We start from the raw sequence: 13,398 nt of genomic DNA on the forward strand, positions 1-13,398 counted from the left end.
GCGCGTGTTGGCACAGTATGGGGGCACAGGTGGTGCACCTGCCAGTCATCTCAGTCAGTCAACCTATGGCACCACCTGGGTTTTGTACCGCAACCTCCTCGCAGCAGCGAGCCTTCGACGCTTGCACGCGACGGCCACGAAGCGCACCTAGCCTGGCACGAACGCCGTTTGCGACACCGCCGCCGCCGCCGCGGTTGCTGCTGTGGCGTGTTCGGCGATGGGTCGCGCGCCGCGTGCCACGGGGGTAGGGGGGGGGGATGGCGTGGGCGTTCGCGCGGCGGCAAGTGACGGTGTCGTTGCGGTCGTGGTTTGCGGCGCGTCTTCAGGCGGACTGGCCGTCGCCGTGCCCGGCGAGCTCCGCGGCTACGAGCTGGCGCACCGCCGCCACGGCCGCCTGCCCTGGGCGCGCCTCTTCAAGCCGAGCGTGGACATGGCGCGACGGGGCATCCGCGTGAGCAACGCGCTCGCCGCGGCCATGGAGTCCGCCCGGGAGGAGATCGAGTCGAGGCCGTCGCTCTGGTGAGGGACTCGAGCGGGAGCAGAGGACGCAAACGGGTTTTGATTCCTTACCCGTACTCGGCCGCACCAGGGTCGCAAACTGGTACCTGATTGCGACCTCTGGGATGAAGCCATGTTGCAGGCGCGGGTGGCTTGATTCTAGGAACTTGAATTGTGAGAAGAGACAAGACGTTGGGAAATGAGTGACAAACGGTTACTCACCAGTGACTGATGGTCTGCCCGTACCCGGCCGCACCAGGTATCGGGTAGGGTATGGGTATCGGGTACCCGGTTGCGACTTCTGAGCGGGAGTCGTCGTGCCGCTGCTGCTGCCGCAGACGTTGACGTTGCCGCAGCAGCCGCAGAGTCTCACAGAGGCCCGCGACGTCGCTAGAACCCTGGCCGAGAGCGAACAAAAAGAGTTCAACATCGAGTGACGGTCATCCGTGGAAATACCCACACGATGAGAGAGAGAGAGAGAAGGAACAAACAAACAAAAAACATCCACTTTTATTTTTATTGGGTCTTTCGGCGCACGAGGTGGCTGAGAAATTTAAACCATTAACATCGTGGAGGTCGCCCTCCGATCTTACATTAACACGCGAATTTCTCACATTAACATAAATAGCCCCGCCCACTTCGTTTATGACCCTTGGGCTACACCCATTTAAAACCTTTAAAACAGCCTTCCTCAGCAGCTTTCCTCTCTTTTGTCAGCCAGATGACGACCGCTTGCGTTGCGATCGAAACGTCGTAGTTTTTTTGTTATTTTCTTTGAACCCATCTACGTGACTTTACCGAAAGACCCAAACAATATGCATTTCTGCAGTCACGAAAGCTTTAAGTCAAGATTTGCTTTTGTCGTCGTCGGCGTTGTTGTCAGCGTTTGTTTCGTCGACGCTGTCTGCCGTCGATGTCGCGACCGCGTGGCTTCGCAGCGAGGTGTTTTGCGACGAGTCGGGGAAGGTTCGGCGCGAGAACGACACGGTGAGGTTCGCCAAGTTGGCCGACACGCTGGAGGTGATCGCCAGGGAAGGCGCCGACGCCTTCTACACCGGCTCGCTGGCGCGCAACATCAGCCGCGACATCCAGCGGGAAGGTGGGCGACCTGCTTGCCGCGCTGCCTCGCGTTACGTTTCATGGGGTCGCGTGGCAGTGAGTGGGGGGTGGGGCTAGGAAAAACAACAACAAAGCTCCCCCGTGTAGCCTTCATAGACTGTTGGGGCAAGTGCTGTTAGCTAACACAAACAAAAAATAAAGCTCCCCCGTGTAGCCTTCACAGACTGTTGGGGCAAGTGCTGTTAGCTAACACAAACAAAAAATAGACCTCCCCCGTGTAGCCTTCACAGACTGTTGGGGCAAGTGCTGTTAGCTAACACAAACAAAAAATAAAGTTCCCCCGTGTAGCCTTCACAGACTGTTGGGGCAAGTGCTGTTAGCTAACACAAACAAAAAATAGACCTCCCCCGTGTAGCCTTCACAGACTGTTGGGGCAAGTGCTGTCAGCTAACACAAACAAAAAATAAAGCTCCCCCGTGTAGCCTTCACAGACTGATGGGGCAAGTGCTGTTAGCTAACACAAACAAAAAATAAAGCTCCCCCGTGTAGCCTTCACAGACTGTTGGGGCAAGTGCTGTTAGCTAACACAAACAAAAAATAAAGTTCCCCCGTGTAGCCTTCACAGACTGTTGGGGCAAGTGCTGTTAGCTAACACAAACAAAAATAGACCTCCCCCGTGTAGCCTTCACAGACTGTTGGGGCAAGTGCTGTCAGCTAACACAAACAAAAAATAAAGCTCCCCCGTGTAGCCTTCACAGACTGATGGGGCAAGTGCTGTTAGCTAACACAAACAAAAAATAAAGCTCCCCCGTGTAGCCTTCACAGACTGTTGGGGCAAGTGCTGTTAGCTAACACAAACAAAAAATAAAGCTCCCCCGTGTAGCATTCACAGACTGTTGGGGCAAGTGCTGTTAGCTAACACAAACAAAAAATAAAGCTCCCCCGTGTAGCATTCACAGACTGTTGGGGCAAGTGCTGTTAGCTAACACAAACAAAAAATAAAGCTCCCCCGCGTGCCTTCACAAACTGATGGGGCAAGTGCTGTTAGCTAACACAAACAAAAAATAAAGTTCCCCCGCGTAGCCTTCACAAACTGATGGGGCAAGTGCTGTTAGTGAGCACCTATGAAAGCCGGCACGGCACACGAGGGGGTGGGTTGACAACACCACGCCCGGCCGCCTTTGTCTCCTCCAGTAGCGATGTTTTTACACGCCGCACCAGGTACTCCTTTGAGGCTGAGTCGACCTAGGAGAGGCCCAGGACTGGTACAGATAATCGTCATCGGTGTTGGCCGTGAGCTGGAATCGAACTCGGCCTCAAATGAGTACCTGGTGTGCGATGTGTAAACATCGCCACTCGGGGAGACAAAGGCGGCCGGGCGTAATGTTGTCCACCCACCCCCTCGCATGCTACAGTACCGGCCTTCATTTGGTAGCTTCTCGCTAACAGCACTTGCCCCAACGGAACGCTATACGGGTTGGGAGGGATCTTTACCTTTGAACCTTTGTCGCGATCTCTCATCATGTGGCATCGTGACGATGAAAGGACCTTGAGCGTTACCTGTGTGTGTGCGTCCTGTGCGGTGCCTGCCAGTGCGCGTGCGTGGTCAACCCAGCCTGGTGTGCGATGCGGCCGGCGGGTCTGTGCTGGCCACCCACCCCCTTCCGTGCTCTGCCGGCCATCGTCGGAGCTCGCTGACAGCCCTTGCCCCAACAGAGGGCAACACGGGGGGGTGGGGGTTGTCATCTTCACCCTCTAGTCGCCGTCTCTCACCAGGTGGCATCGTGACGATGGAAGACCTGGAGCGGTACCAGGCAGAGCTCGTGCTGGACCCGCTGCGGACCGAGCTGGACGACTACGTCATCTTCACCCCCCCGGCCCCCTCCAGCGGCCCCGTGCTCACCCTCATCCTCAACATCCTCGCCGGTGAGCCTCCGCCGTCGACCCCCCCCCACCCCCCCCAGAAACGTGCTTTTAATATTATAACTTGTTTTTTATTTAGACAAGTATTATACATTTTTTGGCCGCTATACATTTGCATAATGACAAGCCACTTTGTTGAGCTATCATTTGTGGGCCAGGTCGCTTCTGAAAAATAAGTTAATCAGCTCAGTGGGCTTTACCTGGAAAGATGAAAAAAAGTATCGTTTTATTTGTAGATTTGTAAAGTCTTTCCTTGTTGTTGTAACATTCTGACCCGCCCCTACTGGACATCAGTGAACCAGAGCTTTGAAGCTAATCGGATTCCTCCTGCAGTATGAATAAATATTCACACTCCTGCCTTCTCCTGGTGAGCCAAGTTCATGGCATCTCCTCGACGCTAGCGCGGGGGGAGTGAGCTCGCGTGGCGGTGCTAGGTGGGGATTGATACGTCGCACAACTGAGAGATGGCGACAGCTTGGGGAGGCTTTCATCCAGCAGCGGATAGATCATTTCACGACGACGACGACGACAATCCCATATCGAGCGCCTCTGGTCTCTGCGCTCCAGGCTACAAGATGACGCCGCAGAGCCTGGGCGAGGAGCAGAAGTCCCTCACCTACCACCGCATCGTCGAGGCGTTCAAGTTCGCCTACGCCAAGCGCACCGAGCTGGGCGACCCCAACTTCGTCAACCTCACCGACGTACGGACCTCCGAGCCGGCCCACAACCCCTCACTCGCTCGTTCGTTAGCTCGCACACGTGCACGCGTGCGCAAGCACTCGCGAGCGACCTAAATAATCGGACGTTGTAAAAACACGTTCGGAGCGTCTTCTTGGTTCTTTCGGTAAAGTCACGTAGAAGGGAAATAATAAAATAATAAAAATAAAACGTAATCAAATAATTCTCACGACGTTTCGGCCACAACGCAAGCAGCCGTCCTCAGGTGAAGAACAGGTCTGTCGGAAAGACAGGAAAGTCATTCAGACGCTGTCTTTCCGACAGACCTGTTCTTCACCTGAGGACGGCTGCTTGCGTTGTGGCCGAAACGTCGTGAGAATTATTTTATTATGTTTTATTTTTATTATTTTATTATTTCCCTTCTACGTGACTTTACCGAAAGAACCAAGAAGATGAATCCCTGCAGTCACGAAAGCTTTAAAACGTTCGGAGCGATCGGATCGATTCATCTCTCCCTGCCACGTCTCTTCCCCCCTTCCCCGGCGTCGCATCAGCTGATGAAGAACGTCACGTCGAAGGACTTTGCCGAAGCGCTGCGGCAGAAGATCTGGGACAATGCGACGCACGGCGTGGAGTACTACGAGCCGACGTTCTACGTGCCGGACGACAGCGGCACGGCGCACCTGTCGGTGGTGGGGCCTGACGGCAGTGCCGTCTCTGTCACCAGCACCATCAACTTCTAGTGAGAGGCCGCCGCAACGGCTACGGCCGGAGGAATTCTTTTCCCATGTTTTTATTTTGGCCAGGCAAGGCCCACTGAGCTAGCTAGTTATTTTTCAGAAGCGACCTGGCTGCCACAAATGATAGCCCAACGAAAGTGGCCTGTCGCGTGGACATTTGCTGCAGCCAAATACTTTGAACGCATGCTGATGTTGATTCTAAACGTCGAGGGAAAAACCTGGAGGGCCTGGAGAGAAATCCACGCGACCACGGGGAGAACTTGCAAACTCCAAATTTGCAGGCGTCAGGGACGCGATCCGACCCACAACCTCCTGTATACCAGGCAAAATAGTTAACATATCAGCACCGCAGCGATTGATCAGTTCCTGGAAATCTGAAACTATTAAACTATTTTTTTATTTTAGCAGGTAAGGCACACTGAGTTATATATACAGAATATATAAGGGGTTATTTTTTGTTGTAGTTTTTGACCAAATACGACTGCTTCGGATGTCGCTCGCCACTCACGTTCGCCGTGGCTGTGGGAATGGAACTCATGTGCCCGGGTGCATAGTGCAGTGTCCCAATCGCTGCGTCGCTGCTTCCCCCCCCCTCCTCTCCTGCCCCTTGGCCGAAACATATACACAGCGCATATAGAATTACATATATATAGGGCAAATAAATGAAAGTATGTTGAACTTCTCTTGCACCGTACGTAGTCAACCGTGCTACTCAGAGGTGCGGGGGATGGGGGAAGGATAACAAACAAACCGCCAAAAGCAGTTCTAAAGGAATGAATTTTCAATCGAGATGATTTTAAAATGCATAGCCCCGGTAGCTTCCCAATATCGGAAGGTAGAGACGGCCGCAGAAGCGCTTCTGAAAGCGCACGATGCGGAGACCATCTTTGTTCGATGGCCAGCCAAAAACTGCTGCTGCGAGGATGACCGGAATTCACGTGATGATGGTTTATGATCCTTGACGAGATCAAACAAGGTTAGCCGTGGCTGGGAATTGCACTCATGTACCCGGGTTCATAGGGCAGTGTCCTCACCTCTGCGTCGTCACTTCCCTCCCCTCCCTCTCCTGCCCCTTGCCCTGTATAGAGTCAAATATAAATATAGGGTAAGTAAATATGTGGAGTGTCTCCCTCTTTCTTCGGTAATTTCCCCCTCTATCCGCCTGCCACTTGAATCATGCGAATAATAGCTGGGAGGGTCACACCGCTGCTATTTTTTGCGCCGCTTCTTTTCACCGTCGCCATTGAGCATCGTCCCTCGTCGCTTTCGCACCTTCACTGACGCCGTTGCAGAATCTGCCACGCCACGGCGAGATTTCGCCCGCGGCCGTCGATCGCGGGCGACCGGGCGGGTTTTCTCCGGTCCGCCTCATCGCTCCGTCCGTTTCTTTATTTTCATTCCCCCCGCAGCTTCGGCTCCAAGGTGCGGTCCCCCTCCACCGGAATCATTTTCAACAACGAGATGGACGACTTCTCCTCGCCGCACATCGTCAACGGCTTCGGGGTGCCCCCGTCGCCGGCAAACTTCATCAGGCCCGGTGAGGATCAGAATCATCGGAATATTTATTGAGAACAGGAGGAGGAATCCGATGAGCTATAAAGCTCTGTTTTGAAGATGTCCAGTCGGTGCACGGGGTAAGAACGTCACAACAACAAGTGAGATAAAAACACGATAGCGGTGCAAATCACAGGAAAGTCAAACAAATCACCAAAAACTTCCAAATGAAACTAAACCATCCCCATTCTCCCAGGCAAAGGCCACGGAGCCAACCAGGACCTCCTCCTTCGCACCATGTGTTGCAACAACAAGAGCACTGGGGTTCTTCCAAGTCTGGCCTGTTGTGTGTGTACGCGTGCCGAGGTCACGCATTTGTTGTTCTTCCCCCTCGCACCTCCGATTATCACGGTTGGCTACGTAAGGTGCGAAAGAAGTTCAGCATACATACGGGCTGTAGTCCGTGAACTCAGTGGAGAGACACTAGCCCATCATCCCTAACAGATCGATAAAACAACTACCCTACCACTTTGTTCGGAAGTCAGTCGGGAGTTTTCATAATGGGTGTATTGGCCCTTGCCTAAGGAATGTGGAATTTCCACCAATGGTTCAGGACCGCCAGTGCGGACGACCTTGGAATGAGGTTTGTTTTTAGTGCGGGGACGCAATGTGAGTGGTGGAAGTGTGAAAATAAAATAAATATTCCCAACCTTTTCCCTATGCCCCGTGAGTCATCTTATTTTATATTTGTAGAGTGCCGTAGTTCAAGGCGGTTTATATAGTTAAAAAAGCGGTGACAAAAACAAGAGTGCCTTCCATGGCAAGGGGTGCGCAAGGGCTGAGGAACGAGTGAGCGTAACAGAGGTCACGTGGGGCTCACGAAAGTGCTGTAGGGGAGGGACGGGAAGGAGTGGAGGGGTGAGGGGTGGGAAAGCCTTACGCGCATAGTTCACCACGCGACTCTGTACGACGACGATGATGGGTGATCAGACCTGTTCCTCGTGTGCCCCCCCCCACGCCACCAGGCTATACAATTCACTTCCCCTGGGACGCACTTCAAATCGCGCCTAAAGACGCAACTTCTTTTTAAGGGCGCTTTCTATTCCGTGAATCATTTTGCTTTTTGAAGTTGGATCGGATTGCTGTGAGCCTGCGTGTATGTGTGGGGAGTGTGTCTCGTACAGTCGCCTTGGTGACCTCCGGGTATAAAAGGCGCTAAACAAGTGTACATTATTATATTAAGTTAGTATTATCATTTGCTACACGGCAGACATTGCTGCCAACTAGCAACGGGTGGGTCAGAACTCTCCCCAGTTTTGCGTCTCGTTAACCGCGTACAGAGGCCGCTGGTCCCCATTCCGTCCCGTGGCCGTCGGCGTTAAAACAACCCGGCGAACCGAGATCGATACCCGCTCACGGCCAAGACCGGTGATGATTATGTGAGCCGGTAGTGTGCCTCCATCCCTAGGTCGACTCAGCCTCAAATGAGTATCTGGTGCGATGTGTAAACATCGCCACTGGGGAGACACTGCGGTCCGGCGTGGTGCTGGCCACCCACAATCCTCGTGTGCCGTGCCGGCCTTCATAGGTGCGACTCGCGAACGGCACTTGCCCCAACGGTCTGTTAAGGCTACACGAGAGACCCTTTGCCTTTGTGGATCTCTGCGTGCAGGGAAGAGGCCGCTGTCGTCCATGTGCCCCACGCTGATCGTCGACAAACAGAGCCGGGTGAAGCTGATCGTGGGAGCGTCTGGAGGCACCAAGATCACCACCGGCACAGCGCTGGTGAGTGAGAGAGAGAGAGCGAGAGTGAGAGAGTGCTGGTAAGTGGGTGGGCGAGAGAGGTAGAGAGAAGGCAAGAGCGGGCAGGTCAGTTGGAGAGTGGGTCTGCGTGTGTAAGCGAGTAGGAAAGCATGTGTCCAATTGAGGTGTTTGAGTGGGTGGGTGTGTGGTTGAGTTGGTGAAGCGGGTGAGTGAATCGGTGAGCAGGTATCGTGCGAGCCAAACGCAAATGTTTTTGAGTTGATAAATAATTTTTTTGGCGGGAGGGGCGGGTGGAGAGTGGAGAGGGGGCAGGTGGTGGGGGGGGGGCAGTGAAATAAATAATTTCATACATTAATTGACTTGACAAATGTCTTTTTAAGACAATGAACATCTGAAAACAAGGGAGGGCAAAGTTTCTGCTGGCCAAGCCACGTCGCTGTAGGCCGACGGCGTCCAAGGGCCCCGGGTTTACCGGTCAGGTCAGCCCACCAGCTCCGCCAGCGATGACCCTGCCCCATCTCTTGCCGAGTCCGGCTTGGGGTCATTCGTCGGTGGCGAATGACCCCAAGCCTCCCGCCACCGGCGCTACGTGGCCGCTGTCGGCTATCGCGAGCCGTTCGTATTAGCCGGGGGCTCGCTGTGACACCCCCCCCCCCCCCCCTGCTATCGCTCGAACCGCGACCAGGTCATCGCGAACGCGCTGTGGTTCGGCATGGACGTGGTGGGTTCGGTCGAGCACAAGAGGCTTCACAACCAGCTGATGCCCAACGTCACGGAGGTCGAGAAAGGGTTCGACCAGGTGAGAGACTGCCGCGAGCGCGATCCCGGCACCGCGTGACGAGTGAACGAAAAGTGGGGAAAGGACCCAACTTGGTGTTGCGACGAGGAGGAGGAGGAGCGCGGTGTCGTCAGTGGCTGGAGCACATCTGTGAGAAAAGAGCTTTATAGCTCATCGGATTCCTCCAGTATAATAAATATTCTGATTCTGAAGCCAATGTCATGCTAGCCGCACCACGATAAGCCCCAGTTGAACAATAGCCCTACCACTAACCTTAGCCAAGATAACAAACCAAACCCTCACAATTGCCCTAGCCACAATGAACCACACTAGCCCTACCACTAACCCTCGCCACACGAGGCAAACAGACTCTCGGAGGTGGCACGTAGAGCTCACGGCAGGGAAAGTCAGCCGCACGTCGCGCGCCTGTCGATTGACTTGGCTAAAAATAAATTCTTCCCACCCATCCGCGAGAAGGGAATCCATGAGCCATGGCGATGATTTGCTCACGGTTTGGCTGCTGGAAGAGGAGACCTGGATCATTGACAAGCCACTCATGTCCATCTCAGCCAAAAATATCGCGGTTGTCACACCTTGGAGGGATTTTTGGGGCTCATTGCGCTGCTGCTGCTGCTGCTGCCACCACCATCGCCACAGCTCAAGTGGCCGAGCGGTAGCGCATTAGCTGCCGCTCGTTGCAGAGCTTCGCGGTTTGAGCCCAGTGTCCGCCCTGGTTAATACTGCAGGCTGAATCGGCCGTAAAACATGCGGGCCCGTCTGCTTCACGGTGTACGTCAAAGATGCCGTGACGTTGTTCTCCAGAGAGTCGGCCACGTGTGCCCGTGTCATATCACGGTTCTAATTTTGCATATTACAAAAAATAAATACTTGCGCATTTTTTAAGTGGGTAAAGCCACAGCAGAATAATTAATAATAAAAATAAAATTTGTAAAGCTCCACGCGGAATTCGCTCACTCCCGTAGAGAACGACTCAGAGGCGTGATAGAACTGCAGACGAGCAGGAAGGCACCCAAGCTCTGCGGTGTTATCGGTCAATTAATGAGTGTTTACGTTTTGGAGAAAACCAGAGCACCTGGAGAAAACCCGAACGTGGAGCCCACATTGTCGCTGTACTGCCTCCTCCTGGCAAGCCAGGGTATAGCACCTTCTCGACTCTCACGGGGAGGGAGTTTCGCGACATCTATCAACCGTGCGCCTCCACAGTGCCCGCCTTACATCGCTCCCGACTGTGAAACCCACTGCTGACTACACTGTTCTCACCTGCGAGACACTGCGCCCTTCGTGACAGCGCGCGAATGACTTTGCAGGTTGTGGCGAGCGGACTGCAGCAGAGGAACCACGACCTTGAGTGGACAGACTCAGCCGGATCCGTGGTGCAAGCCATCCTGCGCGATGGCAACTACTGGACGGCCCAGTCGGACTCCCGCAAAGGGGGCTACCCGGCAGGATTCTAGTCGGACACAAACAAAGCCAGATGCAAGCCAGATACTAGCCAGATACGAGCAAGATGCAAGGTGGATGCAAGCCAGATATACCAGATGAATAGAAGCCAAATGCAAGGTGGATGCAACCGGGATATGAACCAGATGTAAGCCGGATGCAAGCCGGATCCAAGTTGGATCACAACCGGATACTAGCCGGATTCACCATGGATGCAAGGCCAATATAAACACATTCCTGCGGAGGGAGCTGGTAGGAACGTTGGGTTGCTCGGTCAATGGCCAGAGTCAACGGCGGCGTGGTGTATTCTGCAAATATGCCCGACTGTGAGGGCGGGCACAAGCCGGCGTGAGTAGGTTAAACGTTGAGTTTTATAAGGCAACCACGGGGTGACCAGCCCCTCCCCACCCCTCCCACCCTCCCCACCCTCCCCACCCAGCCCCACCCTCCCCACCCAGCCCCTCCCCACCCAGCCCCTCCCTCCCCACCTAGCCCCTCCCTACACGACGGACACAATAATCCCCTGTTGGCCGGTTATAACCTGGCCGGTCCTACCAGTAAAACAGAAACTATCCACATATTAGTCAGGTGTAAGGTAGATACAAATCAGATGTTATCCAGATACAATGTGGATGCAAAACAAATAAAATCCAGATTGAAGTCAGTTGCACAGCAGATACAAACCAGGTACCAACACAAATGCAAGCCAGAATCAACGAGAGTTATGAAGCGAAAGACAAAGGGGGTCCCAGGAGGTGCCAATGAGGCCACCGCAGGAGCCGGGACAGCGTGGACACGATCCCTCGTGGCCGGAGGAGGCGGCGGTGAGCAGCAGGACTCAGGGCAGACGGCACGTGGCCAGGAGCATGTGCCGCATGGCTGGGCCCTATGGAGCTGGTAAAGCCAATTGCCGTGTGGATTACTGGCCACATGCACTCCAGATGTTAGCCAATAATAGAATAGCTGAACAGGAGCCAGGTGCTCGCCAGGGTAGTCACCAAATAATAAGGCAGACACGATGCAGGCGATAACCAGGTGGTAGCCAGTTATTGGCTGGACATTATCTGAATACAGCTGTATACCAGACAGATACTAGTAGTTATAAGACAGCCAGATAGTACAAGTCCGGGTTTGACGCGCTAGGAGGAGATGCGTTCCTGAAAAGTGCTGCGTTAAGCGAAAACCCCGTTAAGCGAAAAAAATTACCCAAAAGTAATGCGACGATAAAGGCCGGCGAGATACAATGGACACACAGACAGAGTGAGATGGCGGGACCAATCACTGAGGGTACGCCGCCGCGTTCCTCGATCATTCCGCGTACTGTATCCGCAACTCAAGAAAGTACTTCGTCGTTGACCGCTCAGAAACCGCGTTATAACGGTTGCGCGTTCAGCGTTATGTTGTGTGAACACTGTGCGTTAAGCGAGGAGCTACCGTAACCCGGACAGTAGCTGGGTGACAGCTAAAAACGAGTAGGCAGATAACCGTCACAAGACAGAGAGATGTAGCAAAGGTTGACACGGTGGCGAGATGTTAACTAACTCGCCTGGTATACACGAGGTCGTGGGTTCGATTCTGACCCTGGCGCCTGCTGTATATTTGGAGTTTGCGTGTTTCTCTCTCTCCCCGTGGTCGCGTGGACTTTTCTCCAGGTCCCTCCGGCTTTTCCCTCCACATTTAAAATCAACGTGCGTGCGGAGTAAATTTCCACGCGATAAGCCACTTTGTTGAGCTGCCATCTGTGGGCCAGGTTGCTTCTGTAAAAGAACTACGTAGCTCAGTGGGCCTTACGTGGTAAAATAAAAGAAATAGTTTAGTTTGTAATATGATAATAGGGTTTTCCCCTTTTTTCTGGCAACAAAACAGGTGTTAAGATGCCAAAAGGCGTCCTCTGGTCTAACACCGTTTGAGAAGAGGCTCAAAAGAAAGCTGTCTCTGGTGTGGACCAATCAGTTTCAAAGACAATGCACTATATTATCAGGGTGTGTTTTTTGCTTGCATTCTGACCACAAGCATTGTGGTTGATGCAGACGTGATTCCTTGTAAAAGGTTTCAGTTTGGTGTTTTAACATCTTAACACCTATATTCTTGGTTCTTTCGGTAAAGTCACGTAGAAGGGAAATAATAAAATAATATAAATATAAAGCAATACAAATTCTCACGACGTTTCGACTGCAACACAAGCAATCATCATCAGGTGTGAAATCCAGAATATGAATCCCTGCAGTCACGAAAGCTTTAAATCAAAATCTTAACACCTGTTTTGTTGCCAGAAAAAAGGGGAAAAACCTATTATCATATTTTGTTACTGGCAATGGAGGTCCCATGATGTAGTTTGTAATAGTTTATGTCCGACACCGACGAAGCACACGTGTGGGGCCTCGGCACGATGTCGCTCGTTGCAGATGAGGTTCAAAGATGGCGAAGGGACCAAGGGCGGTGAGGTGCAGAGGGTGACAGCGCCAATGAAGCCCCCGGAGGACCAACGATGGGAGCTGGGGGGGGGGTTGCAGTACCAAGGACTCATTGACATCGGCGAGTGTAGCTTGTGAATATTTTACATCGCGCCACTGGGTTGAGTGTCCGTGTATACAGAGCCGGCCCAGCCACTAAGCGACCCTTGCAATTGCAAAGGGCCCCGTGGCCAGCAGAGGGCCCCCTAGAGTCACTGCTAGCTAGTGGGTGAAAAAAATCATACATCAAAGGGGCCTCCAAGTCACACGCACACACACAATACTTGCTTGCTCCGCTTGTCCACCAGCTAGAGTGGACGACTCGGAGAGAGAGGCTCACAGCGGCCAGACCAACATTGATTCGAAACTAGCGGGTGGGTTACAATGGGGGAGTGGGCTCACATCCCAGGGGGCATTGAACGCAAAGTAATTAGTCTTCCAAGTCCATAATCAACGTTTTTGGGTTAGATCGCGTTATTTATAAAAGTGTCGTAACCCTCCAGCACCCGACACGGCCAATCAGCAAAAAAAGTGTCACGTTGACAAAAGA

General features: G+C 53.2%; 1 protein-coding gene across 1 annotated transcript in view; it reads left to right on the forward strand.

The window, feature by feature from the left end:
- LOC144945421 (glutathione hydrolase 1 proenzyme-like) overlaps positions 1-10,790 on the forward strand; it is a 15,814-nt gene extending 5,024 nt beyond the window's left edge. The window contains exons 5-13 of the mRNA XM_078873938.1: positions 327-519; positions 1,437-1,597; positions 3,334-3,483; positions 4,048-4,181; positions 4,713-4,900; positions 6,308-6,435; positions 8,065-8,177; positions 8,842-8,955; positions 10,263-10,790. Of these exons, the coding sequence (XP_078730064.1) occupies positions 327-519; positions 1,437-1,597; positions 3,334-3,483; positions 4,048-4,181; positions 4,713-4,900; positions 6,308-6,435; positions 8,065-8,177; positions 8,842-8,955; positions 10,263-10,409 (1,328 nt within the window). The 3' untranslated portion in view covers positions 10,410-10,790. The remainder of the gene's footprint in view (positions 1-326; positions 520-1,436; positions 1,598-3,333; positions 3,484-4,047; positions 4,182-4,712; positions 4,901-6,307; positions 6,436-8,064; positions 8,178-8,841; positions 8,956-10,262) is intronic.
- The last annotated feature ends 2,608 nt before the right edge of the window (positions 10,791-13,398 follow it).

The sequence above is a fragment of the Lampetra fluviatilis genome, chromosome 37, assembly GCF_964198595.1.
Source record: "Lampetra fluviatilis chromosome 37, kcLamFluv1.1, whole genome shotgun sequence".
Classification (NCBI taxonomy): Eukaryota; Metazoa; Chordata; class Hyperoartia; order Petromyzontiformes; family Petromyzontidae; genus Lampetra; species Lampetra fluviatilis.